We start from the raw sequence: 27,850 nt of genomic DNA, 5'->3' as shown, positions 1-27,850 counted from the left end.
GACTAAACTATAAGTGCAAACTTTTCAGTGTTGGATACTCTATGGCAGTTCCGACTCAATTATAATAAGCTCATTATAGTTGACTTTAGTTAACTGTAATAATTTCAAAAATAGAACTTCATACAATTTCTGTACTAATTTGCGATACCTGGCAAATTTTCCTGCATCTGAAACACATTTTTTTTTGTCTGTCGCGTTATCGGCCAATCAGAGACGGTTATTACAAACAATTAGTTGCTAGGTAATTCGATGGTGATACAACGGTGAACGACTCTATTAACATTAATTTTAACTTGCATTAATGATGATATTTCCGTCCATTGATGATGAAGATGATGACTCGTAGAAAAAGTATTGTATACAATAGTGATATAATTAAGCTTTTCACTCTCGTACCGTACTATTAGGCCACTCAGCAAGCTTCGTGGCCTAAACATGGTACTCGACTGAAAAGCATTGTATTATATCACGATTGTATAAAATACTATTATATAATCAACCTTCAGGCAGAATGGATTTACCCAAGTTTGAAGATAAGCGACACACAATTACAAAATATTATTTTCAGTCCATACTGTTTTTTCGCCGTACTAGTACGCAGTAGTACAACTAGTACATTTCTTGTCAGGTCGAAACTTCAAAGGCCATACAGGTATGTAATGAAAAACGTCGCACGATACACGTGCGAAAACACACATGTCATATATACCATAGATCTAGAAAACGTATCTACTTAGCGTGTCAAATAAACTCAGTATATTCCACTGAGTTGTCCGTCTTTAATCGCAGCTTGCAGCTTTCGGGCGTCAGTTTTTGTAAGTTGAAGTTAAAGAAAAAATTAAAAATGCCTCGTTACGTGATATTTAATTGCAATAATATGAAAATTATGAACACTCAAGGGCCTGAGACATATTTAAAATCACAGGCAAGTAACTACTTCAGTACAAAATCTGACACGCTTGGCCCCTATACAAATAGATGAATTTGTTTCTTCTATCTAAATCTAGTTCTGTGTGCGAAAAGGAAATTCGTAACTCGTGTCGATTTAAAACACTCCCTTCGATCGTTTTTTAATCTATTGCAATTCGTTTCGAATTTCCTCTTTTCCGCACTTGTATCGTAATTTACCTTTACAGTACAGATGGTGTTTTTTTTACGCACTAGTGCGAGAAGTGGTTCATTATATGCCAGGTCGAAACTTCGGAGGGCCATCTGTACTGAAAAACGTCGTACGATACACGTGCGAAAAGGAAATTCGTAACTCGTGTCGATTTAAAACACTCCCTTCGGTCATGTTTTAATTTATCGCCACTCGTTTCGAACTTCCTCTTTTTCGCACTTTTATCGAAATGTACTATTGTTGCATGTTCATAAAAACTATAAAATTGGAGGTGCCAATTGGAGCCAATTAATTAGGTGTTCTGGGTGGCTAGCCGAATGGCACAAACGCTCACGAAACGCTCACGAAACGAAGCGCTAGTAGATATCTATCTCTATCGCGCTTGCGTATTGGCGCGACAGAGCCAGCGGCGTATCGCTTTCGTTTGGCGTCGGAGAAATGCCATTCGGCTACGGGGCCTGATCGCTACCAATCTACTTAAATATACTGTGTAAATATACCACAGTATTAGATTTAGATATATTTAGATCTAGCAAATTCTACAAACATAACCTAACCATACAATTTTGAAAAACCCCCGACATAGTGGACCGATTTTCATGAAACATGATGGCTAAGAACACTCTCGACTAACGCCGTGGCCTGCGTGGGCGACGGTCGCGCGATGGTCGCGCGACGGCGATGCGACGCATACGAAATCAAACCTTATCGATATGGAAGTATGAGACGCGACGGCGACGGTCGCGCGACCGTCGTCCACGCAAGACACGGCGTAATACAGCTTTAAAAAAAAACTAAATCTAAATCGGTTCTTCCGTTCGCGAGCTACGATGCCACAGACAGACATACACACAAACAGACAGACAGACAGACATAAAGCCAGATAGGCACGTCAAACTTATAACACCGGGCCTCGTCCTTTTTGAGTCAGGGGTTAAAATAATTATAAGTATTACTTTTCCAACACTTATTGATATCTTGATAATATAATATAATAATACTTACTCGTATTATGATCTCAGTTGGCAAACTTCTTGAGAGGAATAGTACATTACATCAGAGGCCGGGAAAATGAGGATTTCCGGCCAAGTGGGTATATACGACCGAGCGAGCGTGCGAGCGAGGCCGGATAGGGATACGAGGCCGGGAATCCGTTTTCACGCCGAGGCGTGTATAGTGCTTTTCTCAAACATACAATGAAATAAAAAAAAATGCTCTAAAGGACAATATTTTATAAAAAAAGGTACTTTGCAGGCCTAGGCCTGAAAAATAATATGAAATCCCTTTACAGTCCTCTCGAGTTGTTGCGCCCAAAAAGCGATACTTCCCAGCCCATTTTAAGGAACGTAAAAACAATATTTCATTGCATGTTTGAGAAAATGTATTTTTTTTTTCTTTTATTTCAGTTTATAGTTAAGATTACTAGTCAAGTGTTAGTGTGCCTACCAAAAAAACACAAATTAAAATATTTTCCATGAAAATAATTTAATTTATTCTTGGAGTTCTTGAGATGATGATTCACGATTCCAACTCCAAATAAGCGCCTTCTAAAATTGTATTTTAACTATACTAATACCTGTCTTTGCCCAAGTGAGATTTTACGATGAAAGGTCTGGGTCCGACGCTAGAGGGCGTGAAGGGTTCAATCATTGTTGCTTTACAATCTTCACATTGAGAAGATTATTCTATTGTAAAGAAATATGAGTTCTTATAAAAATGGCAGAAAAGTTTACTAGTGCGTATGCATTTCCATTATGTTTTATTTTTATCTAAGGTTGCGGTTACTTAGAAAGGACAAAGTCTACCAACCTACAGAAAGATAGAATTAAGCTCAGAAAGTTGACAGTTTTTTAGAATTTCATATGAGTTTTGCGCGGATCCTAACTTTTCTTGCATAAACCTAAAATTGGTACTTAGTTTTTTTTTTTATATTGTAGTTTGGCTGTCATCCTAATCTATGTACCTATTGTATACTTAAATTGTAATTGTACATTTAATAGTACGTACGTAGCGTAAGTAGTTCCCTTACATATTATGTATAGTAGGGTGGAGCGAAAAAACACTTTTCTGGAATTAGCAAACCTAATAGTTATCAATCAATGCCCCTTAGTCTATGAAGCCTTTGTGCAAATTTTCAGCTTTTTAAATCAACATCTTCTGCCTCCGTGTTAGGTTTGAAATTTTGAAAATCTCATACAAACCTGAAAATTCAACTTTTAGATAAAAAATGTTTTTAGGCAGTATTATGTTCAGTATACATTATTGATACATATTATTACAAGAAACTACCAAAAATTGCGAAAATAGCGTTAAAGGAGCACACTCCCCGAAGTGCAACCTGTAAAACACCGACAGACTAGCGACTTTCCGCCGATGGGCCAAAGACTGTAGCTTGGCCGTTAGCTTCTTGTCGCCAATCATCCTCCTGGCTCTGCGCTCCACTGAGTCCAAAGCAGCGAGTTGGTATTTGGCTGAGCCGTCCCACAGGTGGCTGCAATACTCCATACAGGATCGGACTTGAGCTTTATAGAGTTTTAGAAGCTGTCCAGGTGTGAAGTATCGCTTCACCTTATTTAGGATGCCCAGCTTTCTGGCCGCAGTTTGTGCTTTAGACTCAATGAAGGTGCCAAAGTTGAGGACAGAACTCAACTCCACACCGAGGAGTTCTAGGCTGCCGGTAATAGGTACAGATGCACCCCGGAAAGTAGGAGTCAGATCGAACGGACTCCGTTTTGCCGAAAACAGACACGCCTGCGTTTTAGTGGCATTGAACTTGACCAGATTGTCGTCCCCCCACTGGGAAACGCGACTAAGGGTCAAGTTCGCTCGCTCAACCATGGCCTCTCTCTGTGAATGTATGTCGTCCCTGCTGTCCCCTGCACTAGCTAAATATCTCTCAACAACCGTACTGTCGTCTGCATAGCCGACAATGCTGGGTTGCAGCATGTCGTTAATGTGAAGCAGGAAAAGGGTTGCGGAGAGAACAGACCCCTGAGGAACACCGGCGTCAATGGCCATGAGGTCCGAAGAGCAGCCATCAATGACCACTCTGATCGACCGTTCACTCAGGAAGTCAGATAGCCAACTACAAAGGTCAGCAGGGATGCCGTATGCAGGAAGCTTGCTAAGGAGACTTGCGTGCCAAACCCTGTCAAAGGCCTTCGAGATGTCCAGTGAAACAGCAAGCGCTTCACCGTTCCTCTCGATGGCTTCGCCACAGCGGTGCGTGACATACGCTAGGAGATCTCCAGTAGACCGACCCCGGCGAAAGCCATATTGACGGTCACTGAGCAGATCGTTTGTCTCGAGGTAAGTCAGCAACTTGCCGTTAAGTACCCTTTCCATGACTTTACACAGCATGCAGGTAATGGCGATTGGTCGATAATTGCAGGGATCAGCACGACTACCCTTCTTGGGTACTGGCTGCACATTTGCAAGCTTCCAGGATTTCGGCACCACTCTTGTTTGGAGAGAGAGGCGGTACAGGCGTGTCAGTACAGGAGACAACTCAGGCGCACACTGTTTTACGTGCAGGTATACCGTCTGGACCATTAGCCTTATTCACGTCAAGAGTCTGCAGAGCTCGGCGTACCTCATTTTGCCGGATAGCAATTCCTTGCATAGAGGAGCTGCACTGAGGTAGCGTAGGTGGGAGTTTTGAGCCTGCATCTAGACGTGAATTGCTCGCAAACAGAGAAGCAAACAAGTTTGCTTTCTCCGCCGCGGAGTGGGCCAGCGTACCATCCGGTTTCTGCAGAGGTGGCAGTGTGGGACGGCAGAAGTTGGATTCGACCGCTTTCGACAGGGACCAGAACCGCTTACTACCGGGAGGGTAGGAGGCGAGCTTGGCCCCTATACGACTGACGTGGTCGAATCTAGCCTTTCGAAGCACCCGTTTGCAGGACTTGGCAGCAGAGTTAAAAGCTTTCTTCCTCGCGCACACCCTCTGTGCTCCAGCTTTTGAGTCGCGGGCTAGCACCCAAGCCTGGTATGCAGACTGCTTAAGGGCCACCGCCCGAGCACAATCCGAACTGTACCATGCCTGGGCCTTCTGATCGAGCGATAGGTCGGAGAATGGAATAAAATATTCCATTCCCTGCCGAATCACATCCGCAACAGCCTCAGCAGAACACGAGGGGTCACCCGAGGAAAAACAGACCTGCTGCCAGGGGAAAGACGCATAGAAATGCCGCATCTCATCCCAGTCTGCTGACTCGTATCGCCATACCCTCCTCGTGCCCCTAGGGCAAAGATCAGGAGGAGAGTGGATCGACACGGATTTCACCAGACAGTGGTCGGAAGATCCCAGCGGAGCGGAGACCGAAACCGAGTGCCTGTCCGGATCAGTTGTCAGCAGAAGGTCAAGGCAATTGGGTGTATGACCAGGAACATCCGGTACCCGCGTCGCAACATTTATTAGTTGGGTAAGGTTTAGCGACACAGCAAATTTACGTGCTTCTCTTCCAGCGTGGCAAGTTTTCTCGTACGGGAACAGCCACTCCTCGTGGTGGGCGTTAAAGTCCCCGAGAAATACGAGTTGAGCTGTAGGGTACCGTTGTTGGGCTTTATCTGCCATCTCAGTAAGGTGATCAAAGAGCCTGGTTGTCTCCTGGTTTCCGCTGTGCGATCGGTAAACACAGGCATACAGAGCTTTCTCTGAGCCTGTGTCAACCATAATCCACAAAGTGGAAAACCCGGAAACCTCAAAGCAACGGAGACGCTTGCAGCAAATGTCGTCGCGGACATACACACAGACCCCAGCATGTACTCTAAACTTATGTTCAAGTGAGTAGCCTGGGTAGTTGAGGTACGTCGCGTCAGCTGGGGTTTTTATTTGCGTCTCCGTCAAAAAGAAAAGGTGCGGCTTCTCGGTTTCAAGATGGTGGTGGACCGGGTCGATATTTGAGTGCAACCCCTGATGTTAGTGAGGTGCACTTTCAAAGGGAGGAAGTGCCGCCGGTGTTTAAACCTATTCTTTTTGGAAACTTTCATTATTATTATTTTTTTTGGAGTGTGGGTTGGGAGAAAAAATGGCTGTCGAGGTGTTGCGTTTACCAATTGGATCACTTGAGTTAATCCGGACAGTGAGGAGCTCACTTGGAGACTGCGGGGACGCCCGAGCCCCCCTGAAATAGCCCACCGGGTCCTCCCGTCCAGTCGCCAACTGGCACGGTGGAGCTATTCCAGGATTTTTCGCTAGGTGGCGGGGCAGCCTCTCGCACGTGGCTGTCGTACGATTGGGCCCCCAACTTCCTGCGGTCGGCCACCGGCAAGACCGTGCCTCGGATCCCGCTACCCTCCAACGTGAGCTACTCGGCCCGACGTCACTCAAGGATCCAAAGACCGGCATTAAGCAACACGACTGACAACCAATCAACCCCCAAAGGCTCTGGTACTCCCGCGCACAGACGGAACGCAGCTAGGCTACTTGGCGCCTGACTCCGGCGGGAGGGTGGTAGCATACCAGGCGGCCCCTTGCGGGACCTACCACCGCTGGTTTGGTCGTAGTTTAAGGACATACCCGGGTCCAAATAAGAACTACCGGGCCTAGATAAGAACAAAGTATTTTTCGGCAAGCAGAAGTTTGCTCATTTCCACGAAAAAATTATAAACTTTTGGAAACGATCATCCGATATATTTATATGACAAAGAACGGAAACTTAATAAGCACTTGCTTCGAGGAATTTTGCTTTTAAAAAACATTTTAGCAAGGCAAAACGCTCCCATTGGTCTTGTTTTAATGTATTGCCATTGCCACTCATTTCGAATTCCCTCTTTACCGCACTAGTAGCGTAATGTGCTAAAATAATAGTTATTTGTTATACAAGGGGGCAAAGTTGTATTTTAACGCCGAGTGTGGAATTGAAAAACGAGCAAAGCGAGTGGTTCGAGAATAGAATCCTGAACTTGCGAGTTTTTTAACACACGTGAAGTAAAATACATTTGCACCCGAGTGTAACACAAAACTTTTCCCCTCACTATAGCGAGGAAACTACAACGCAAAAACTGCGTTTATCACTGCTTCCAGTAGTTTCACAGGTGGTAAATCATCTTTATTACTAGATTCAACTACTTTTATCAATTTTAAAGCAGTTAATTTGACTTTATTCAAGGTCAAATTACTTTACTCACTAGTGGATAAAATGCGTTTTTACTCACTGGTATTAAAGGACAAAACACGTGTTTCCGAGCTAGTGAGGGGAAAAATAAATTAATAATGCCAAAATTTCCCTCAGCGTAGAATTCCCATTATGCAGCCTATACATGCGTTATCTCCAGTGTGAACAAAAGAAAAGCGATAAAACAATTTCCTAAACCAGTTGGATGTTTTATATTCCGTCAACTTCGTTTTCTTTCGGGTTTTCTTGTTAATTAATGTCGAGACTAGTGATGGGATATTCTTCAGAAATTATATCTAAAATTACGTTATTGCCTCAAGACACCAAAAAATATGGATTTGATTGAAATACTCTTGAGTCAAATTAAATGGTAAAAAGATTAAAAAATAATAGGATTAGGATACCTTTGTAACTATTAATTGTAGTAAACATTGTAGTAAACTGTAAAATAAAAATAAATATATAATCTGACTAGGCAGAAAAAAATTGGCAAAAATACAATGATATTTCAACAATTACGATAATGAAGCTTCAAATGATTACTATTCGTAAAAGTATTACATATATTTGACGCTCAGTTTTTGTTTAAAGAAACGTCATAATTATTATACCGACACAACATCCGGACCTTTATTAAATCCAATACAACACAACACTAATAATACAGTCATTTAGCAATCGTTTGAGCATATCATCAACTATCAGAAAAAATAATTTTCCGAAATCCCAACATTCAATGTAACGCGTGCACTTCATAATTGTCATTACTCACATCGATCATACTTATGAGCTGTTATTGCCCGCAATAAATTTTTTGTTACAAAATTTATAAAATCATTTTTTTAATTATTCATTAAGGGCATGGTTAAGTTAAATAACTATGCCAGATTTCGTTCCTATAAAGAAAGTGGTAACACACTGTATTATCTTACTTACTCGTATATTGTACCTAATATATTATTTCACGTATGTTTAGTTCAAATGGAACCAAAAAAACTTAAAGTATTCATTATTATATCAAAATGTTAACCTAATTTTATTCTGATCATTTTTTCAAAATTCTTATGAAATATTTCCTGGCGTTAGAAGCATCGATAAGGCCACAACACTAGTCGAAAGGAAGAGCGTTGATTTATTCGTTGTAATGAAGTGCTTGGATAAGGAATCGGATCGGAATTTTAAACGATTTACGCGTATTTATTTTCGGAACGTTTTGCATGAAGGCGTCAAATTGAAATTATTTGCAAAAGTAGGTTTATATAATTGCACAAGATAAGGTAAAACAATATTTGGTATATATTTAAATTATAAATAAATATTTATTGATTTGAATATAAATATAAATATTTATATTTATATTCAAATCAAGAGTGAACAGGCATCTTCTGGGCGAGCTCACACCATCGTAGGCCACGTCTTTGCCTTTGGCTAGTCTGTGGCCAAGAGTATGCCCATTTATAATAATAATAAAATATTTAAAATGAATAAAGAGAATAAAATAATAAAAAAATACTTCATAGGTACAGTCAGCATCGAAAGTAGCGAATCTAATAACGCTTCTGAAGTAATAACTATTTATCTATTTATAACCGCTAAACAATAAGAGATGTATCGATACAAGTATACATACTTGGTGCCGTAGCCGAATTGCATTTCTGCGACGCGAAACGAAAACGAAACGCCGCGAAAGGTAGTCTGGCTCTGTCACGCCAACGCATGGGCGGTAGAGATAGATATCTACGAGCGTTTCGTTTCGTGATCGTTTGTGCCATTCGGCTACGTACCCTGATTTAAACTTTCACGATTATTACACATAATTATTTTTAAAATCGGGACTTAATCGCGTATGATTACATATTAAACTGACCTCCAACGAGGGATGTTAATCTGTCGACACACAACAAGCGTTGTCCCTAGTGCGCAAACAGTTCAAGTTGATAATCAAAACCAAGTGCGGGTAGTTTGAAAAACTCGCGCGGCTGTCAGAAGGTGTTGATGACATTTCAAGATTTTCAAGCCAGTCGAGTCGTCTCCGAGACCACGGGGACAACACCGTCCCTGAAACGTTAAGTCCCGATTTTAAAAATAATTATATACATACCTGACTGCGAACTGTACAGATTTATCTCTATTTAAAAAAAATATTCAGGGTGGTAGTTAGTACTTGTCCTTGTGGTACATTGTTTCACTCCTACTATGAATACTGTCCACGCTCAAATCCAGGTTAAAGAATTTTTAAGAGGCGGTAACTACTTATAAGCAAAGAATTTCAGCGGAAATGTACATCTAGAAGTACGACTAGGTAAGTAATTTAATTTACTCGTGCAAGATTCAATTTGTGCTCAAAATTGAATCTTACGAAATGTACGCGGTGAATTTGAAATAAAAGTTTGTAATTTAAAAATATATAAAACAAGAGCGGAACTTTCTGTTCTACTTTCCTACTTAAATTTTCTACTATACAAACAAGGACATGGAAGTAACCTTGTAGTATTTAAATGTCAAGTTGGTATACGCATTTGTATTTGCTAAACACAAACTTAAAAGGTCATGACACTCTACCCCTTCTGACAGTTATGACACGCAATCCCCAGGATACCGATTTCTGTTAATAAACAAGCTAAACTTACACTTGAGAATATAATGCAAAATAAAATAAAACGTCAATTTACTGTATTTTTTTTCGTTCCCCTTTCTTTACGCCACTGGTTTAAAAGCCAAAAGTCCTCTCAACAGATCATCTTGAACAAATCAGAACTTGCAAAGCGATTGACATCGAAATCGCTTCTAGAATCAAGGACAGGAATTTATAGTTCATCAAAGTGTGAAATTAATCTTCACTATGCTATGAAAAATATTTGGCAGGTAACCTATTAGCTAGGTTATACAATAGGTTTTTTTTGCAAAAATTTCATTTTTGGCCCAAGCTTTTATCGCCGACTGTACCTTTCTTTCAACAGACATCTACTGCCCTCCGAGACGTTTCTAAAAACCCCTCACTCAATGGGGATACGACGTTTTATAACAGAATTCATATTCAGAGTCCTTTCGGCTCCATCATCAGATCAGCTCCATGATACCATAATATTGCATTGTCACGTGATTTACATATGTGTGCCAAATTTCAGCTGGGAAACCGGGAAGTGGGTCCAATTTAGCTTCTACGTTTTGAGGCACACTAACATACTAACAAGCAAGGCAAGTTGAATAAAAGCTTTTAAAAATAGGTAGCCATGTAAAAACTATTATAAAAACCATATAAACCTATCCCTACATAAGGGTTTCCTGGTAAAACACGATAAATTGTCCTTGAAATAACAACATTGTGGAACTTGCACATAGTTCGAATTTCAAAAACCAGTTTGCTCAACTTGTCGGGTAAACCCTTCACGAGTTAACCCTCAATATTGTTATTCATCATTCGTTTGCATCCATCTCAGTCATTTGGTCATCCTTATGGATACCGCGTGCAATTTCCGTCTAAATAGGGCTTTAGACAACAAACTTTCACACTGCAAATACAGTACTTACATAGTAAACACTAACAATAATCCATAAAGGTCGCGACCCTGCTAGCTGCCCTCATATACAATGCGACCCCAAGACACCTATTACGGCCCTTGACAAACCGTGAGCAAATACCTGTTCGCCATAATAGATCTATTTGACTGTTAATAATATATGAATTTCGTGCAGTGTGATACTTTTGTACCGTACTTATTATGAACTTGGCTATAAATTAGAAGGCTTGAACTCAGTTAAGGGACACTGCTTTTGTGACTCGCGAAGCGAATACGAAATCGTATTCAAATGATTTTGGAGCGTGACTAATGAAGATTTGTACCATATATTGGGAATATGACCAGGTTGATGATGAAAAATATTAATTTTACCAACACTTTTACCTTATGCGTTTATAACAAACATAATAACAACCAATTCACTACAACTCGTCTGTACTCGAACTGGCTCCCATCACTGCATTCCCGCTGTTTTTATAACAATCTAAGATGGCGGGAACCAGTGACTAGTATGAGTCAATTGATATTCTTCAATACTTTCATCATAAATAACAGTAAGATAAATCCAAATATAAGGCATTAATTACTCTTACACTTCGAACTGGTTTGAACTTTGAGTTTGAACTAAATTTCGACAATAATCTGTTCGACTCGATGCAGCCGGCGTATCATCACTTTCAGCGGGCAGCGGGAGTGGCCATACTGTACGATAGTGGGCATTTTCAGAATTTGCCCCCCCCCCCCCCCAATAAGGAAAATTTGTCAACAGAAATTAACTCGCCGTCAGTTTTGTGACGACAATTAAGAATAAAATCTGTCTAAAAATTTACGTTTTTCACATTCTAAATGTAGATTATCGCTTAAAGTTTATGTAATTAACACAAAAACAATAAGTTTATTGAAATTTCATGCTTAATTATCGTCACAAAACTGACAGTGAGTTAATTTTTGTTAACAACTTTCGCTAATTGGGGGGTCCCAAATATTGAAAATGCCTTAATACTCTTTATTATACTGTGGTATCATGCTTCCAATTTTATCATTTATCTGCGTGGATATTTAAAGCATCTGTCACGTTTTGGCAAGTAAATGTCAGTGTGAGAGTGACAGATGACTTATCCACGTGGATGTGATAAAATTGGAAGCATAATAGCCGGGCTGGTCTTGCTGATTGCGTTATCTAATTGCTGTAGCGAAGGTGTTAAGAAGTGTACTTGATGTTAAAAGCTGGCTATTAGAATTCACATATAAAGAATACATACATACATACATACTATCACGCCTGTATCCCATGAAGGGGTAAGCAGAGCACATGAAACTTCTCAAGTTTCAGTGCCACTCATGGCAAATAAGGGGCTGAAAGAAAACGAAACTGTGACATTGCAGTGACAGGTTGCCAGCCTCTCGCCTACGCCACAATTTGCCCCATAAAAAAAATGATTTTCTTATACCACGTCGGTGGCAAACAGGTATACGGTCCACCTGATGGAAAGCGATCACCGTAATCTATGCCGCCTGCAACTCAAGGGGTGTCACATGCGCGTTGCCGACCCATTAGAAATTTGTACACTCTTTTTTTGAAGAACCCCATACTGTAGTTCATCGGAAATACCTCGGCAGGGAGCTAATACTAAGCCGGAGCGTCCGCGGGAACGATTTTAAATCAAAAATGTTAAATAAAAACATAGATTTGATTTAGTTTCATGTTTTACAGTAAATATTTTCTTAGTGTTGGCATGGTGAAAAATTCCTCTTGAAAGATTCCACAATCCACATTCTGAACCACTGGTTAAGCTTGCGGTTCAATATTGGGATGTTTCGCATCTCGAGTATCAGTACGTAGCCGAATGGCACAAACGCTCACGAAACGAAACGCTCGTAGATATCTATCTCTATCGCTCGTGCATATTGGCGCGACAGAGCCAGACTACCTTTCGCTGCGTTTCGTTTTCGTTTCGCGTCGGAGAAATGCCATTCGGCTATGGCACCAGGTTTGGCACGTGCGGTTAAACAACAACTTTGCCCCTTTGTAAAACAAATAACTATAGTTGTATCGATCTATTTCCCGCTTATTCGTGTTATATATATTAAATAGATTTGTAGGAAACACGATCCGTTTCTCAATTTATCTCAATTCAGAACTCGGAATCATTCAAACCTAAATATAAGGTCCTTTCAAACAAAAGGGACACGACCTTAATGTTAACAAGAAGTTTCGGACTTTACAATGGACAGTTCGTTGTTTGGAATTGTTCACGATCTTGATGTAAGTGGGTTCTGACCGATAATCTGATGAATCTTGTGATTGAGAGGAACCGAACAACTTTAGGGTATTCGTAATAGCTTTGACTCAACAGTCAAAGCTATTACGAATACCCTAAAGTTGTTCGGTTTGGAATTGGTCGGTATTGGAATTTCATTATACATAGTATTAAAAATATCTACGCATGGATTCGGCTCCACTCACGCCTCCCAAAGATCCGGAAGACTCAATGTTTTCCGTGACGGACTTGACGGAAAACTTGTTGAAGTTTTTTAGCTGATTGAACACTTTCAGGTTGAGGGAAATCCTCCCTTTACCATTGAAAACAATGTATAATCCGTCACGGAAAACATTGAGTCTTCCGGATCTTTGGGAGGCGTGAGTGGAGCCGAATCCATGCGTAGATATTTTTAATACTATGTATAATGAAATTCCAATAAGGTCTAGTTTACCCTTCGGGTTGAAAAGTCAGATGGCAGTCACTTTCGTAAAAACTAGTACCTACGCCAAATCTTGAGATTTGTTGTCAAAGCGGACCCCAGGCTCCCATGAGCTGTGGCAAAATGCCGGGATAACGCAAGGAGGATGATGATGTATAATGAAATTTAATGGGTACGCCGAGCGGATATCTACTGACCTTGCCCGTGTCATGGAACGCACGCAGAGACAGCGACCAAACACCATTTAAGAGTTGATGGATTCTAAAATGAACTGGATAAAAACCTACACATATAACTGAGTGTGTATGTGGCTGTTACCAAGGCACTCAGCTTTTTGCCCAGTACATAAATGTTAACTATTAATTAATTAATTTAATTAGAATAAGTTATTTAAAAAATATATTTGCTCACTGTTTGGTCTGAAATAAAGATTTTTTTTTTAAACAAAGTCTAGAACTTAAAACATGAATGGTACAAGCAATAAAGTTCTGTATACCTATTTTTGGCACTGTATTCACAGCTGTGTTGTTGACTGTATATACTAAGTATTCCACTATTTTGCGTCCTCATTCAAACACTATTGATTGACGCAGACGAACTAATTACAAGACCCACGTAAAATCGATTTGTTAACCACTTTCGTGTATGGCTTCGTAATACCCACTGAGTTCGTTTACATCGTAATCCGTAAAATATCGTGTTTTCATTGGTCTTATAATTGTCACGGTATTAGGGTAGATTATGGTATTTTAATTGGTTGGTAACGCGCATGTGACACTCCTTCAGTTGCAGGCGTCCATAGGTTACGGTGACCGCTTCCCATCAGGCGGACCGTATGTCTGTTTGACATCGACGTAGTATAAAAAAATTGTAACTTTACTGTAATATTCGAACGCTGCCTTCTTAAAAACACTTTTATCGACTATGTTTTTTAAGTTTACAGAATATTATTTACGTATTGTGTGTAGAATTAGTACCTCGTCTCTTGATACTTACGAGTAGGTAGGTACATATTACAAAATCTGATAACTTTCCAGTCAAATCATATTATATGTAGTATGGTCGTAACTTATAGCAACATGTTACATGACGATGTGTTTTTGTTTTGCGACATACCTTCTCACCTTAAATAATAACATAAAAACCCCAGGATTTTCTAAAAGTACACACACGCCGCACATTTATTTCATACCCACCCTAATTTATAAATTCCGTGCCCCATTAATTTTGCAAAGCTCTTAAGGCTTTGTCTGTTGTTTTAAAACTTAGCTGAAATGCGACTTTATCTGGGTAAAGGGACCTTAGTGTCGATGGCGCTTACGTCCCGCGGTGTCGTATTTGTGTGCGATCATCGCCCATAACGCCGTAAGCGCCATTGGCAAATAAGTCCTTTTACCCAGATAACGTCACAAATAAGATATAATGTTGATTTGAAAGTTGAAATGTCTAACCGCCAAAATTCGAAGTACAAAAACTTTAAAACCTTTTTACTGTTAGACTCACCGTTGTTTGTTTTTGATTATTGCATGAATTATAAGTTATATATATACAATCTTGGAAACGGTTCTATTTCAAAATTGGTATGGCGGGTTTTGGCGACAAATACTTACCCCGACGATGATACTTATTTAATGTAGTACATACAGAGCGACATCGTCACTCAGTGACAAAGCTCTTTCAATAAAGAAAAAAAAAAAATACTTACCCCCTTATTCATAAACGTACTCTAAAGTTATCAAGCCGATAAAGTTTGTTTGTCCATTGTCGACGTATTGGAAATGATTGAATAAAAAATATAGGTAAAAGTGTAAAAAAAAAAAATTGTATTAGGACACACAACAATATATGGCGCATCGCATCGCCATGGCACACCTCGGACACTAGCGATCAAATATATGAAAGAGGCGCGTTCCTAGCACACAGTCTAAGCTCGTGTAGGTGAACGCGTACTATGCTTGTATGAGTGACATATGACAGGTCGACTGTTCGCGTTTTTGACAGACGGTAACTGTGAGGTAACCGAGAGGGGGTGGGCGGCACTTTTAGCGGGGAGCGTGAGTGGCCATACTGTACGATAGTACTCTTTATTATACTGTGGCCATGGCACACGAGTGATAGAGTGAGATAGCAAGTATACCTATCTCACATACACAGACAAACACATAATTATACAAACTTATTACATTGTTTATCACAATTGGTGTGAAAGAAAAGGACAAACGAACTTTATCGGCATGATAACTTTACAGTACGTTTATGAATAAGGAGGTTAAGGTATTAAGCTAGATTTTATCTCTTGTTCGCATTTTGAATTTAAATATGAAGTTTCAAGCAAATGCCTATTTAAAGATATATGACCAGATTATCAACACAGCAGCAGTATTCTACTTTTAAAATAATATTTCTGCATGAAACGTCAAAGAGATTTCCATTGAGATAAATCATCATCATCCTCCTTGCGTTTTATGGGAACCTGGGGACAACTAATCCCAAGATTTGGCGTAAGCACTACTTTTTACGGAAGCGACTGCCGTCTGACCTTTCAACCCGAAAGGTGATCTAGACTAGGTTTCCTCACGATGTTTCCATCGAAAAGCGACTGGCAAATATCGAATGATATTTCGCACATAAATATTTTTACTTTTTTTACTTTTTTTTTACATAAATTCCGAAAAACTCATTGGTGCGAGCCGGGGTTCGCACCCGCGACCTCCGGAACGAAAGTCGCACGTATTTACCGCTAGGCTACCAGCGCTTCCATTGAGATAAACAATGGACATTTGCAGAAGTAATACGGGTGACAGCATTACTATCATGTATATTATAGTCATATACATATAATCACGCCTGTATCCCATAAAGGGGTAGGCAGAGCACATGAATTACTAAGTTTCAGTGCCACTGAGAGAAAAAACAAACAGTTTTCATGTTCGTTCAACAAGTTTTTTGGTTAAAATAGCGCCTACGTGCTCTTTGGTTCAAACAACAAGCTACTTGTCATTTGAATCGGCAATATATTTGAATCAACTAGTCAATTTTATAAAAACAACCTGACACATATTGTTTTAAACATACGTTTGGCTGATTCAAACGCATAAACCGCAACAAGTCGAATTTGCTAAATTCACAATGCAAATTTCTCTCAGTGCACTCTTGGCAAAAAGGGGTTGAAAGAAATCCAAATTGTGACATTGTGAATTGTGATATTATAAAAGTTATTTGTTATACACGGGGGCAAAGTTGTATTTTAACGCCGAGTGTGGAATTGAAAAACGAGCAAGTGAAAGGATGTTATAGTTGAACCACGAGCGAAGCAAGTGGTTTTAGAATAGAATCCTGAACTTGGCGAGTTTTTCAACACACGAGAAGTAAAATACATTTGCACCCGTGTGTACCTAACACAAAACTCTTCCCCTCACTATAGCTAGGAAACTACAAGGAAAAAAACGCGTTTATCACTGATTCCAGTAGTTCCACAAGTGGTAAAACATCTGCATCACTAGATTTACCCAATTTTATCAATTTTAAAATTAAACTATATGCAAGGTCCAATTACTTTATCCAATAGTGGATAAAATGCGGTTTTACCCGCTGTTAATAAGGATAAAGCCCGTGTTTCCGAGCTAGTGAGGGGAAAAACCAATTGCTACTCCTTTTCCACGCAGTTACGGACAAAAGTAGAATTATGCTAGTTCCAAATATTACTCGAAGTTCATAATCCCCAGTTTTCCTTCATAAAAGCCCTAGCTTAGTATTTATTTACCCTTGACCCCGCTTTTGCGTGCCTTTGGCACGACCAATTTGATTTTATTACCTCCGTAATATTGGGCTAAAATAAAATGTGCGATTATTGCGTCATATTACAGGGTATGCCGTGATTCTGGGCTATTTTTACCAAATTGGGCGACTATTATTGAGTCTAATATTGCCTTTATTTGTAGGTAATCTTCTTCTTTATATAATACTAGCTTTTTCCCGCAGCTTCGCTCGCGTTAGAAAGAGACGAAAAGTATCCCATGTCACTCGCCAGCCCTTCAACTATTTCCACTTAAAAAAGCACGTCAATTCGTCGCTCTCTTTTGCCGTGAAAGACGGACAAACAAACAGACACACGCTTTCCCATTTATAATATTAGTATGGATTATTTAGAGTGTGAATGTTTTTATATTTGTATTATAATGAAATATTCATTAATATTTTGTACATTTAGGAGACAAGGGATAAATATGGACATTTCGTAGGTAGGTGATTATTTTTATTTTTGTTCCTATCTTACTTCAACGGACTTCCGGTTCGAGCGCCATCTTAGCGGTCTCGTGTCGTGAATAATTTCTTTTTCAGTACAGATGGTGTTTTTTTACGCACTAGTTCGATAAGTGGTTCATTATATGCCAGGTCGAAACTTCGGAGGCTCATCTGTACTGAAAAACGTCGTACAATACACGTGCGAAAAGGAAATTCGTTCGTTCGATTTAAAACACTCCCTTCGGTCGTGTTTTAATTTATCGCCACTCGTTTCGAACTTCCTTTTTTACGCACTTGTATCGTAATGTACTATTTCTTTTGCTCATTAATGTTGCTTAAAGTGTAGTATCGATAGCTTATGCAGTAAACTTATGTTGTGGTGAGAAGCTGATGAAGAATTAATGTCGAGTTTAGCCTCTTTTTTTGTCGTCAACGGCCGGTACTCCACGTGCTCTTGTAAAATCTAGCTATCAATTTACAAATGCTAACTCACCGTACACTGTCGTACTTAACGTACCAAAATCACTAATTAATATTAGCTCATATCACCTCGACACTGGCGAAATAGTCCCAATATTGGACTGAAGCCATTTAAACTTGCTTTACCGATTAGACAAGATTTCTACCATTTCTCATACTTAGTATTGTATGTACACTTTAAGTTTAATTCCTTTTTCTATAACGAAAGAATTTCTTTCAAAGAAACATTTCATTTTTAAAACAGGAAAATGTAATTTTTGTTTTATGCAAATTACCAGTTCTAGGCGTAGCTTAATCATTTTAATTATAAAAAATGTGACAAATATCAATTATAATATTATAAACCACTTAAACAAACAAGGCTATATTTTTGCAGAACCTAAGAAAAAAACCTTTTTCACGAATCAAACAGTTTTTAAACCTACAGTTGTGAGTCAATATTAACAATATTAACATAAAAATATGGTTTCACTCAAGTAAAATTTTGACACCCGCGAGAGATGTTAAGAATAACAGGTCAAAAATTCTATATTTTTTGTTTGTGTAACCCGGTAACCCATCTTTTCGGATATCACCCTGTATACAAGGATAAACCCTAACTTCTGACTAAACTATGTTAATGTATCCCATCAACGACATAATTGCTATGGTATCATCGTGTTCAAACCTAATTATACAAGTTTGATGGATAAAGTTTTGGCAACAGTTGCGTTGACTCGACATGGTGTATATAAATTATAAATTTTTTTAGGAAAGATAGGGTTATTAGTTCCCAAGCGTGTGCCGCGCGACTTGGAGGGGGCGGTGGCACCGCGTCGCCGGCCGTGTCTGCTGCAGCGGCCGACCGCTCGCACGTGACGCGAGGCACGCGCCCACCACGCGTGCTTTAACGCTTCTCCAGGCGATGCTCACTCAGCACGTTGACGTTGACATGTTTGCCGATCGTTTAGCATACTTATGCAAAACTGCTAGACAATTTATGAATTTTTATTTGACTGACCTGTAATCTGTTTTGACATTGTTTTAAATTTTCTCATTTTATTTTTCCTCTTAATTGTTTATTTGATTAGTTTGACTTGTTCGACATTTTACCTAAGCATGTTTTATTTTTATTATATTGCATGTATTGTTAATGTTTAGGTGTATTGGTTCAGACTGTAAGCTTGCACTATGTTCAATAAATAAATTAAATTAAATGTAAGAAGATAGACTGGAGTTTTTTTACTACACCATCTTTCGATTTTTCAAAAACAAATTAGAACCGAGTAATAATTGCATTTTATCCATGAGTGCACAGTAATGTCATACTTTAAACTTGGTGTTCTAAGCTGGCGGTAGAGTTGACTTTTAAACAGTAATTTAACACTTTAAGTTCTCGCGTTATCTACATATTTTTTAAGACACACACAATAGAATAACATTTATTACCTTTTACTCAACGTCTCGGCTAGGTTGCACTAAATAGCCTTGCACGGAAGCATGGTCGCGCGATAGACGATAAAATATCAGGCCTACCCTATCGCACTTACAAATAGTGCGATCGGGACGGCCTGCTATTTTATCACTTATCGCGCGACCATAATTGCCTGCCAGGTCGCGGAAGACTGACTTCCCAGCGAAATGTCAATGGAGATGTAAACAACACCAAACTACCCGATATTCGTTTAAATAAATTTTCGCGGTAAACACATAAAATTGATCCACCCGTATTTGTTTAATGTTTATTGTCCACAAAACGTTGAGTAAAAGGTAATAATGTTATTTTATCGCGTTAGACCCGTGTGTGCCTCAAAAAACAATAATTTTGAATCACAAACTATTATCAAGTTGTTGGACTTGATTTCGTTTCATGTTCTATAAAAGTTGTTAAATTAAAAAAATTGTTCCTATAAACTTTAACAGTACTCCTCTCGATAGACTATCCAACCTCAGCAAAACGATTTATCGAAACAATCTCTGTGGAAACTCTTCACGGCGAAACAAAAGCGTGCGAGGGACACGCGATAGCGAGTCATTGAGTTCCCTTTGTCCATCTCTCGCTGTACGCGATTCCATCGGTAAATGTGGTACTGGGTTTGCCTATCTTCGAGTATTTGTATTTCATACACTAATTTACAGAAAAATTATACTAGCTTAACCTTCTGCGGAAGAAAATATACATTATTTGATATCAATAGTGGCATACTTGTAAATATGCTCAATTAGGTAATTACTTTAAATTTTAATATTTTGCATGATACTTCATTTAGCTCTTACTATCAAAGAAAAATATAACTCGATTAAATAAAAATATAGCACTGTTCTTGAAAAACTTTCAAATATAGTAAAATACTTGATCGGAACAATCTCTGTGGAAAATATTCACCGCGAAATACACGCGATAGCGAGCTATTGAGTTTTGTTTTGTCCACGCTCGCTGTAGGCGATTCTATCGGTTTACCTATCTTTGCCTATTTGGAATACGCATCAGTTTCATGAAAAAATACAAAGAATGAAACATATTACATAATAAATGTAGTAATTATTATAGTCTTAATTATTTATTATTTTGCGGTATATATAGGCTACTAAACTTGACCCTTTTATGAAGTCTGTCTTATATGATTAAGTATTGTCCAATTAACCGAAATAAAATATTACCACATTTTATTATGACATAAAAACAGCAAAAAATATTTTTAAAGTATACTTTTACGTAATCAGGCGAAAACAACACAGTCATGTTAATCTACAGATTATCTGCGCATCGGGTCATTCTATTCGAAAACAACATTTTCTGACTTTTTAAGTATGAAGGCATAAACTTCAATATGTCAGTGATTGTTTTGACATGCAGTAAGGCTCGAATTCGATGACGTCACTACATCTCTGACAGCGTTTTCGGTGGCCAAAATAAATAAAAAATCACACACATTTTTATCGAAAATACGTAGTCATCATACGCTTTTAATACCCAATATCTATAAATATTGTTTTTTTATGTCAAATACTACAGAAGACAATAATTTATTGTGCCAAATTCGATATGAGTCTAGTAGCCTATAATTGATCACTCATAATATCATTATGAGTCACTGTTGCGGGCGTAGCACACTAGTTGGATAAACTTTATCGCATCCGTGCGTCACTATGAAAAGGACGGCCTGACGTTTTATCGTTTATAACGCTACCGTGCTTGCCTGCCTGGATAAAAACCGCCCTGTTTGTTATGTTGATATTGTTTGGCTTGATCTTATTTTATTGTCGTCGATAGTCGTGCGACTTTCAACCCGAAGGTCGCGGGTTCGAACCCCGGCTCGTACCAATGAGTTTTTCGGAACTTATGTGCGAAATGTCATTAGATATTTGCCAGTCACTTTTTGGTGAAGGAAAACATCGTGAAGAAACCGAACTGATTCCAATAAGGCCTAGTTACCCTTTGGGTTGGAAGGTCAGCTCTCAGTCGCTTTCGTAAAACTAGTGCCTACGCCAAATCTTGGGATTCGTTGTCACAGCGGACCCCAGGCTCCCATGAGCCGTGGCAAAATGCCGGGATAACGCAAGGACGATTTTACTGTCATTTTATTTTACGGGAAATCTAATCAATACATCCATTGTACAGTTACAAAATAGATATTACTATAGATATGAATTTATATATTTTTATTTCCTTCTCTTTATTGTGATTTTTTTCTTACCATTTGCTTTATGTTATGTTAAGATTCTTAATGCTGTTACCAAATTGAGAGCTCATAACCACGTAGAATCGCTGACTCCTGAGACACGGGCCTTGACCTAGTTCAGGAGGCAGAGACTCAACTGTACTACTGAAATGTGTTACAAACCTAATACACCTAAGTATTTGCGTAAATTTTACAACAATGTCAAATGTAATGTTAGGTTAAATGCAATTGGGGGTCAGAGGCCATAGCGTTCTTACGGGAGTTGGGACTTAAGCTGAGGGAAAGGACCTCCGATGCTAGTGCGGGCTCGTACCTGGTGCAAAGGTTGTCCATTGCCATCCAACGTGGCAATGCGGCAAGTTTGATGGGCACCTTTGCACCCGGTACAGCTCGCGGAGGTCTTTTTAGGGTTCCGTACCTCAAAAGGAAAAAACGGAACCCTTATAGGATCACTTTGTTGTCCGTCTGTCCGTCCGTCCGTCTGTCAAGACCCTTTTTCTCAGGAACGCGTGGAGGTATGAAGCTGAAATTTATATCAATTACTCAGGTCTACTGTCCCTTGAAGCTGTGAAAAAATCAAACTTCTAAGCCAACGCAATCAAAAGACACAGCCGTTTATGCCGCAAATTTTCGACACTTGCAAGGGAATCAAAACCTACAGGGTGCTTCCCGTGAACTCAGAATCTTGAAATTTGGTACGAAGCAACGTCTTATAGCATAGATAAAGGAAAAATTACGAAAACCATAAATTTTTAGTTACATCACATAATATATTTTTTTTTAATAATTTTAACCTTACTACCCATTTCCTCATAAACGCGTAGAGGTATTAAATTGAAATTCATACCAAATACTCAAGTCTATAATACCTTTAAGCTGTAACAAAATCAAACTTCTATGTCAACGCAATCAAAAGAAACAGCAATTTAAGCTGCATATTACGGAACCCTCGGTGCGCGAGTCCGACTCGCACTTGGCCGGTTTTTTATTAGTTTATATATTTTAATTTTATTTTATTTAAATTTTTAAGGTATTTTAGTTTTAATTTTTATATTTTAATTGTTTAAGATTGTACTATCAGCTGCAAAAGTGGATGGCGAATTTATCAATGAATTAATTCATAATTTCTCCATGCACTTTTGCAGCTGATAGTACATACTAGTCACTTTTTATTTATTGAATATTTTTTTTGGTATTATATGCAATAAAGGTTTATTATTATTTTATAAAACTAAAACACCAAAATAATACCACTGTGATGGGGACATTTGAACCAGGTACGATTTGTGACGGTATTACTTAGCATACATTATGACGAAGCCTGTTGCGGATATCATCATTGGTTTGGTTGTGGAGAAGCATGGTGCTGATTTGCATTTGTGGCCACCTGACGTTGCGGATGACTTTTCAAATGTGATTAGTGTAGTGTGTTTAATTTAAGAATGCCTGTGTAATGTGTAAATAAATAAATATGTCAAATAATACAGCATTCCGTTTTTAATCCAACTTTACAATATAATACCCTGTTTGGCACACCCACTAACACAAGGGTATTCGTTAAATTAATTACGAGTAGAAAATTAATTCCACAAAGCCGTTTGACGTACTTCAATTAACCTAACTCGGTCAGCTGACGGCAACCTGATCGAAATGTGAAGTTTGTAGGTTGTTTGAAGAATTTTTAAAAATTACGATTAATATTTTTACCTTGTAGGTATATTTCAAGCCTATTTTTTAACCCCCGATGCAAAAACGACGGGGTGTTATAAGTTTGACGTGCCTGTTTGATCTTAGAACAAATCAAATTATTCTCATTTGAAAATATTTTAATTTGTGTCATATACTTGGAAATTTCGACCCTTGCTTTCGTGATCCGATGGCCGAGTGGTTTTACAGGCATCCGTCCGGTTAACGGAGTACGCTGGTTCGATTCCAGCTCGGAACACTTGGTGGCCTTGGTCACTTTTTCTTTGTAGGTATATGACATTTATTTCATGTGTCTGTTTGATGTCTGCTTGAGTGTGAGTCTGTCAGTGACATCGTAGGTTTCGAACGGATAACCGATTTAGATTTCGTTTTTTTTTTTTTGAAAGCTGAATTAGTCGGGAACGTTCTTAGCCATGTTTGATGAAAATCGGTCCACTATGACGGTTTTTTTTTTCAAAATTTAAATGAATGGTACTTGAATTCTGATATCAAAGGTTTTACATTCTGCAGGTTTTTGATTTCGGAAGCCTGTAGAAATACTTTAATGGGTATAATTATACCCACTTAATACTAAGGGTCCCCCCACATCTAGCGTCTCGCGAGCATCGCGTCAGGCCAACTGTACGGGCAAAGCCTACGCTCGCAAGACGCTAGATGTGGGGGGACCCTAAGATACTAACATATTTAAAATATTTCTAGCGGGCGCGAGTAACGTATCGTATTAATTTAGAAATCATGCACGTATCGTTACTCTTTGAAAAAGATGTTCGGAAATGGATCGAAACATGTCCAGCGTTATATCGAGTTAATTCATACGTGAGCAACCCGCTTAAAATATTTCAACAAGTTTGAGTCTCATGGGAGTTGTATATCTAAGACAAATACTCGTACTTAGTTAAGTAAGGATAGTTGAGATTCACCCAATGTACGTAATCCATTGCTCTCTTTCCAGAAACGGCATGGCATGAGCAGTGCGGTGGGCGCGCAATGCGGCGCGCGCCGCTCGCGCATCCCGCCGCCCTTGCCGTTGCGCTATCCATTCTGCTACGACTTGTCAACGCTGGTGAGTGTGCTGCTTTAAGTTCTACAGATGTAGTGTGAAAAGTTCCTTCGATTTTTCGGAAACATTCGTACTTATTTGTCATGCTAGTTAATAATAATTAATAAATATTGGGGACGCTTTACACAGATCAACTTAGCCCCAAACTAAGCAAAGCTTGTACTATGGGTGCTAAGCGACGATATACATACTTAAATAGATAAATACATACTTATATACATAGAAAAAAATCCATGACTCAGGAACAAATATCTGTGCTCATCACACAAATAAATGCCCTTACCGGGATTCGAACCCGGGACCGCGGCGTAGCAGGCAGGGTCACTACCGACTGCGCCAGACCGGTCGTCAAACACCGGACATTCACACGGACACGGACGGATTCGGACGGACATTGACACTTGACACTTCTGTTCCTATTTCTCGTTTGATAATTAGTAATATTGTCTCTCAGCGTCAATATAAAATTTCCTTGTTGAACAGGCAATAACCGGCGAAATGTCACTGTCGAGCAACAATTGTCACTGTCGTGAGAAAGGCCGCAGACGGGCAAGCATGGTCATGTTATATGGTATATCGCCTCGGTATGTCCTTTTCGCAACTCCTGTAAGTGCAAAATGGATGCACCGACGCGATAGGCGCGATCACACTAGTATGTTAGGTCCGTAATATTGGTTGCTGCGAATTCTGGAGGCCTAAGTGTGTGGTAACGGCCCAGCCACGACATTGGTCTAAGCTCGACAGCGGTGAGCGGCAGACATACGTGCGAATGAAAAGTCCCATCGCCGTGTCTCGCTCTAATGTATGGCAGCCGCTCACCGCTGTCGCGCTTAGACCAATGTCGTGGCTGAGCCGTAAGGCTTGAGTGCATGTTCGTATTGGGCGTGCAGCGCGGCGGGGCGTGCGGCGTGCATATCAAATAGAGATGCACCGAATATTCGGTTACTATTCGGTATCCGGCCTATTCGGCCCTTATTTTAATATTCGGCCGGATACCGGATAGTGACGTACTATCCGGCCGGATACCGGATGTGCTATTTTTGATTGAATGATTTTGGAGTAAACAAATTAAATTTATTATTAAAAAAAATAAACATTTAAACAAAAACGGACTCCGCGCGAAGTTCACTACGAAACAAGTCAAAACCTGCACGACGCGCCCGCTCCCTGCTTAAATTCTAGGTATTGTAGGTAAAATTCTGCTGTCCGAATATTCGGCGGCCGGATACCGAAAATTCGGCCGATGGTTAGGCCGAATATTCGGTATCCGGTATCCGGCCAAACAACTATTCGTTGCATCTCTAATATCAAACAATAGAAGCTCATACAAGTGCCCTGAGTGGACGATGCATAAATAGAATGTACGCACGCTCGCCCCGCCGAACGTTCCGCTCCGGGCGTCCACTCAGGCACAGTATAATAAAGAGTACTATCGTACAGTATGGCCACTCCCGGCCTCGTAGCCGAATGGCATTTCTACGACGCGAAACGAAAACGAAACACGCCGGTCCCCTCTGAAAGTGCCCCCATCCGCTTTCGGTTACCTTACAGTTACCGCCTCTCAAAAACGCGAACAGTCGACGTGTCATATCTCATACAAGCATGGTACGAGTTCACCTACACGAGCTTAGAATGTGTGCTAGGAACGCGCCTCTCTCATATATCTGATCGCCAGTGTCCGAGATGTGACTCGGGATACTATAACTTTTATATACGATATTCATTTGTTTGTTATGGTCTGAATATTAAAAAAAATCCTACCTACACTCCCTACACTACAAAAGTATTATAAGTATCTACTTGTAATTGAGTATGCTTCTTAATAAGATCTTAATTTTTTTTTAATACTACGTCGGTGGCAAACAAGCATACGGCCCGCCTGATGGAAAGCGGTCACCGTAACCTATGGACGCCTGCAACTCAAACAGTGTCACATGCGCGTTGCCACCCCATTAGAAACTTGTACATTCCCTTTTGCCGTGTTAAGTACACAGCAAAAAGGAGTGTACAAGTTCTAAGAAGGGTTCGGGTTGCCGGCGACTCAAAGGACAATAGACGGAACAAGTTAGTTCCGTAAGTCCTCCCGTCATCAGCACACCGCACCCCCGTTGAGCTCTGGCAGCCTTACTCACCGGCAGGAACACAATACTATGAGTAGGGTCTAGTGCTATTTGGCTGCGGTCTTCTAATAAGATAATTCTGGATTTATAATAAGAATAACAATGTTATTGCAGGGTATGCCAACAATTGTAAAATGTCGGGTAGACCTACAATAAAGTCAGTTAGTATCCAGCCTGCGTTTTACTTAATACTTTCCATTGGCGCAGTCGAGATTTTTAACGAATAATCGAGTAATTACGCGTTTTGAAGTGTTTTTTTTCTTTTAAATACGTGTGTAGTGTGCCGCACATATTAAAGTTTCGCGAGTGTAAAATGCCGATCGGTAAAATCGAGGCATTTGATCTAAACTCTAAGCAATGGCCGGCCTACGTACGACGTGTCAAACAGTTTATTTTATTAAACGAAATAAAAGAAACCTTAAAAGTGCCCACGTTAATTACGGTAGTTGGGGACGCGACTTACTCATTAATGTGCGACCTTTGTGCTCCTGACCACCCGGAGACAAAAACATTCGATGACCTTGTCAAATTGGTTTCGGACCACCTGGAGCCGCAGCGCTCAGAAATCGCCGAGCGTCATGTTTATCGGCAACGGAGGCAACAGCCTGGCGAAACATTGACTGAGTTTCTACAAAGCCTAAAACATCTCGCAGTGAATTGTAATTTTTCGGGACGTTTAGAGGAGGAGCTGCGAGATCAGTTCGTCTCGGGGTTGGCAAGCGAGGCTATGAGATCGAGGATTTTTGCAGAAAAAAATATTAACTATGGCAAGGCAGTGGAACTAGCTCTGGCACTGGAGGCCGCGGAGAAGCATGCAGTCCTAAGCGGGACCAGCGGAGGCTCCGCGGCGGCGGGTGCGAACGGCGGCGGCGGCGGCGGTGTGGCGGGCGAGGCCCTGCACGCCGTGCGCGCGCGCCGCGGCGGCGCCGGCGCCAGGCCGCGAGCGCCGGCCGAGAATGCCGAGCGCGGCGGCGGCGCGAGGGCATACGGCGGCGGCGGCGGCGGCGCGTCTAGAACGACGGGCGACGATACGATTTGCTGGAGATGTGGTAAACGGCATCGCGCAAATAAGTGTCGGTTTGCTAATTATAATTGCGATCAGTGTAATCAACG

The 27,850-nt window shown here is 40.0% G+C and overlaps 2 protein-coding genes across 3 annotated transcripts in view; one reads left to right on the top strand and one right to left on the bottom strand.

The window, feature by feature from the left end:
* Positions 1-27,850, top strand: part of LOC125230172 (fibronectin type III domain-containing protein 5) — a 308,743-nt gene that overhangs the window by 131,985 nt on the left and 148,908 nt on the right. For both annotated transcript variants that reach the window (XM_048135227.1, XM_048135225.1), the window contains exon 2: positions 24,510-24,620. In XM_048135227.1, the coding sequence (XP_047991184.1) occupies positions 24,545-24,620 (76 nt within the window). In that variant the 5' untranslated portion in view covers positions 24,510-24,544. The remainder of the gene's footprint in view (positions 1-24,509; positions 24,621-27,850) is intronic.
* Positions 4,629-5,795, bottom strand: LOC125230436. Its single transcript, XM_048135573.1, has one exon. It carries the CDS (start codon positions 5,793-5,795, stop codon positions 4,629-4,631), a length of 1,167 nt encoding a protein of 388 aa, XP_047991530.1.

This window comes from Leguminivora glycinivorella, chromosome 10, assembly GCF_023078275.1.
Source record: "Leguminivora glycinivorella isolate SPB_JAAS2020 chromosome 10, LegGlyc_1.1, whole genome shotgun sequence".
Taxonomy (NCBI): Eukaryota; Metazoa; Arthropoda; class Insecta; order Lepidoptera; family Tortricidae; genus Leguminivora; species Leguminivora glycinivorella.
The sequence above is the reverse complement of the archived record's forward strand: the minus strand, read 5'-3'. Positions and strand labels throughout refer to the sequence as shown.